This window comes from Chrysochloris asiatica, unplaced genomic scaffold (assembly GCF_000296735.1).
Source record: "Chrysochloris asiatica unplaced genomic scaffold, ChrAsi1.0 scaffold00196, whole genome shotgun sequence".
NCBI lineage: Eukaryota > Metazoa > Chordata > Mammalia > Afrosoricida > Chrysochloridae > Chrysochloris > Chrysochloris asiatica.
Window position 1 is genome coordinate 5,859,872 of NW_006408714.1, and position 4,057 is coordinate 5,863,928.

At 36.3% G+C, this 4,057-nt stretch overlaps 1 protein-coding gene across 1 annotated transcript in view; it reads right to left on the reverse strand.

Annotated features, from left to right (window-relative positions):
* Window positions 1–469: 469 nt before the first annotated feature.
* Window positions 470–4,057, reverse strand: part of ANO5 (anoctamin 5) — a 134,534-nt gene continuing 130,946 nt past the window's right edge. The window contains exons 21-22 of the mRNA XM_006872399.1: window positions 2,274–2,379; window positions 470–691 (exon numbers count right to left, since the gene is read on the reverse strand). Of these exons, the coding sequence (XP_006872461.1) occupies window positions 470–691; window positions 2,274–2,379 (328 nt within the window). The remainder of the gene's footprint in view (window positions 692–2,273; window positions 2,380–4,057) is intronic.

The following is a 4,057-nucleotide window of genomic DNA, read 5'->3' on the forward strand; positions in this document are numbered from 1 at the left end:
TTTGTTAGCTGAGTTTGGTTTTCCATTTGCATATTTTTAAATGGCAGGCTATGTATGCCTTGGCTGGCCTCTCTGCTACCTTTTGTTTTGTTGCAAGATTCTTCTTGTTATAAAACAATCCCATCAAAGACCATGAAAATATGCAAATGCACTGGAGAGTGATGGGATAGCCCAAGTCCAGTGTTTCATTCTAAACTGCAACATCCCATGATTTTCCAACATTCTACTCCCATATGCACTTTTAGCAATCATTTTCAGAATCAAGTAAATACTATCTGGAGGATCTAGCCAATGAAGCAAACAAGTGGCACTCTTCCAACAGTACAAAGTTGGCTTCTATAAAAGTGTACAAAAACTTTGAGTTAAAAAAAAAGAAGAGTTAAAATTGACCATGGCTTCTGGCCCCTGGCCCTAAACCCAGGGGAAAAAGTGAAGAGACAAGCAAGCAGCTGCTTGCTTGTTATGCTGATTACATTGTTGATTTAGCCAGCTGTGCCTTGTTTTCCTGGATCATTACTTCCTTGGCGAAAAGATCAGAATTAAGTCTCAGATTCTCTTTTAATTTGTTGAGCTCAAAGTCATGGAGAATCTTGACTGTCATTAACTTTTCTCGCTTGATTCTATCCACAACTTCTTTTGGAACATCAGGGATCATCCAGGCCAACAAAAATTTAACTAAAAACACAATGTGCTAAAGGAAACATAAAGGAAAATCAAAGGACATTATTAGAATTATTTTATCATTACACTGAGAGCTGGAAGAAAGGTAAACGCTTATGTAAATAAATACATATGCGTGTATGATCTGCCATGGAAGAAAGTCTGTAATTAATACATAAAACCCAAAACTAAAGAAATAGCAGCATAAACACATTGCTTTGTAATATGAGGCTAATGACTAGAACAATGGAGTCCTGGTGTGGCGCTGTGGGTTAATGCCTTGGACCACAAGGTCAGCGGTTCAAGCTCACCATCCACTTCTTGGAAACCCTATACAGAGTCACTATGGGTCTGAATTGCCTAGTGACACTGAACAACAACAACTAGAACAACAGGTTTTTAAATGAAAATGACTGCCTGAGGAGTTCAGGATTTGAGGATGGGAAAGAATAGTATGTGTGGTCTTTCTTTGTTGTTGTTGTTAAGTGCCATTGAGTCAGTTCCGACCCATAGCGACCCTGTACAGGGGTTTCTAAGGGTGTAAATGTTTATGGGAGTAGAAAGCCTCATCTTTCTCCCGTGGAGCAGCTGGTAGTTTCAAACCACTGACCTTAAGGTTCGCAGCCCAATTCGTAACCACTACGCTACCAGAGTCTTTCTTTACCATGTATAATTACTGAACTTTTAAAATGATTTACACATACATATTTGATACAAATAAATTAAACAGAAGTTGATAGGCAATTTATGTGCTTGGGATAGACTTGTCTATATTGGGTTTTTCTGTAGGGTGATAAAGTACCTTAAGTTTATTTTTCTCTCCCCTATTAACATTCATCTCTTTATTTGTAGCATTCCATCTTAACTTAGTCAAATAACCTTCTGTATTATTTATATTATTTTTACATGTTTTAGTTCCATACTTATACTACAGATTTTAAAAAGTAATAAGTCAAATATTGTGGATGGATCATAGGCTTAACAATGAGACACACTTGGCATTGAAACCAAGCTCTAATATTAGCTGAGTAATCATAAGCTCTAGTATTAGCTGAGTAATCATAAGCTCTAGTATTAGCTGAGTAATCATAAGCTCTAGTATTAGCTGAGTAATCATAAGCTCTAGTATTAGCTGAGTAATCATAAGCTCTAGTATTAGCTGAGTAATCATAAGCTCTAATATTAGCTGAGTAATCATAAGCAAACTACTCACTTTGACTGATTCTCAGATTCATTTGTCGAAGGAGAATGATAAAGTATAGCTTATGAGACTGTTAGGAGAACGAGGTGAGATAATTTTTATAAAGCTTTAAAATAGCCTCTGGAAACTAGTAGATAGTAGATAATTCAATAAAAAAAATCAGTGGGTTCTCTTTCCTGTTCCTGACACTTCAAGAGACAAGATCATAATTTCCCTTCTCTTTCCTTTCACCATGTTATCTCAAATCTTGTTTAAGTGCATAAGGGACATTTAACACCCATTGTATAGAAAATATTCCTAGATTGCTTGTTATGACAAGTACTTCCCTCAGAATGATTTACTGAGAGAATGCTAAATTTCTGCCTAACTAGAGAAGAGAGACTAAATGGAATGAGGGTTAAGAAAGGCTTACCTCCATAACTATGATGAAGGTCATTTTAGCAGCAAGTACATGCCAGAATTGCATATTAGGAGAATATTTCAACATATGCTCAGGAGGATATCTGTAATCTCTGTACCTAGAAAATGGAAGTAAATGGAACAATTAGCCATCTTCAGCTGGAAGAGCGCTAACATAAATTCATATTATTGTTATTGAAAGATCCTTTGAGTTGATGACAAAAGCCATACCATTGCTAAATAACTTCTATTATGAAACTCATTTCTATTTCTTGTACACAAAAATTACTGCCATATAGCACCTATGTTCAGTATAGCTCTAGCAGGAGACTTACACGAGAAATTTTTTGTTTCCCCCTCAAATTCAAACTTTTCAAGTTACCCAAATTTGCTGTCTCCCATTCTTCTCTTACTACACTTAACATACTTGAATCTTCTGTCCTCCACAGAAACCATTCATCTGTTGTCATTAAATTCAAGAAACATGTTAATGTTAATCTTGTTAGAATTTTGAAGAATAGCATTTCAAATTACTGGAGCCCTAGTAAGCTAATGGATGAAGCACTGAACTGCTGATCTAAAGCTCTGCCTTTTGAAGTCATCTGGGGTTCCATGGGAGAAAGATGAGGCAGTCTGCTTCAGTACGCTTTACAACCTCAGAAGCCACATGGAGCCATTCTACTGTGTCCTACAGGGTCATTATGAGTAAGACTCGACTCAATGGTACTTGGTTGGGTTCTACATTCTTGAAATTCTTCCACTGGTTTACCCAACATTGTACTATTTTGTTTTTCTTGCACCTTTCTGGAATTGTCTTAGTGCTCAATTCTGTGAGCTCTTTCACATCTTCAGGGTCACTAAATATTGATGTTCTTCAAAGACTTCGACAAGAGACCTCTTCTAGTCTGACTTTAGAATTCATTTCCTAAACGTTTTAATTCACTTCAATTGCTATTTTAATACAAGTTCTTAATACCTATTAGCCTAGGCCTAGAATTCTCTTCTACACACAAAGACTGTACATCCCCTGTATATCTTAAAGACTGCTAACAATGAACCTTTATCATGTATTACCACCTAATATATGCTACTTATATATTTGTATATCCCCATATCATTCTACTTATCTAAGTGAATGTTATAAGTTATGAAGATGACTCATTCTTGACACCTCATCTCTCAAACCCCTGCAAATGGCATAGAACAGGAGTTTATCTGGCAACTAAAATAAATATCTTTATTTTGCTGAGCTTTTTGAGAGCAAGAGAAATAAAATATTTATTTTTAAAAGAAAAACAACTTTAGTTCCTAGTGCCTTAAGTAGAATAGCTGTTGTTGTATGAGGTTGAGTAGATTTCCGAAGCTGTAAATTTTTATGGGAGCAAAACACCTCCTCTTTCTCCTGCGGAACAGAGTTGTTATTGTTGCTAAGTTCCATTGAGTTCATTTCGACTCACAGCAACCCTGTATAGCATTTCAGAGGCCTCTGAAGCTTTGTGGGAGCAGAAAGCATTGCTCCTGCAGAGCAACTGGCAGGCTCAAACCACAGACCTTGTGGTTCGCAGTCCAGTGCTTATGGCATGGAGCCACTGCACTCCAGCAGGACAGAGGAGATGCTAATGATTTGTCAAGGTTTCCTAAGTAGGTGATTGAGAGACAATCAGTAATTCTTCTTCAAGTTCATCATATAAATTTGGCTTCTTCTTTCATTGTTTTATAATATCCTTTAGTAATTAGAATATGGAATGTATGAAATATGAATCTAGAAAAACTGAAGTCATCAAAAATGAAATAGAA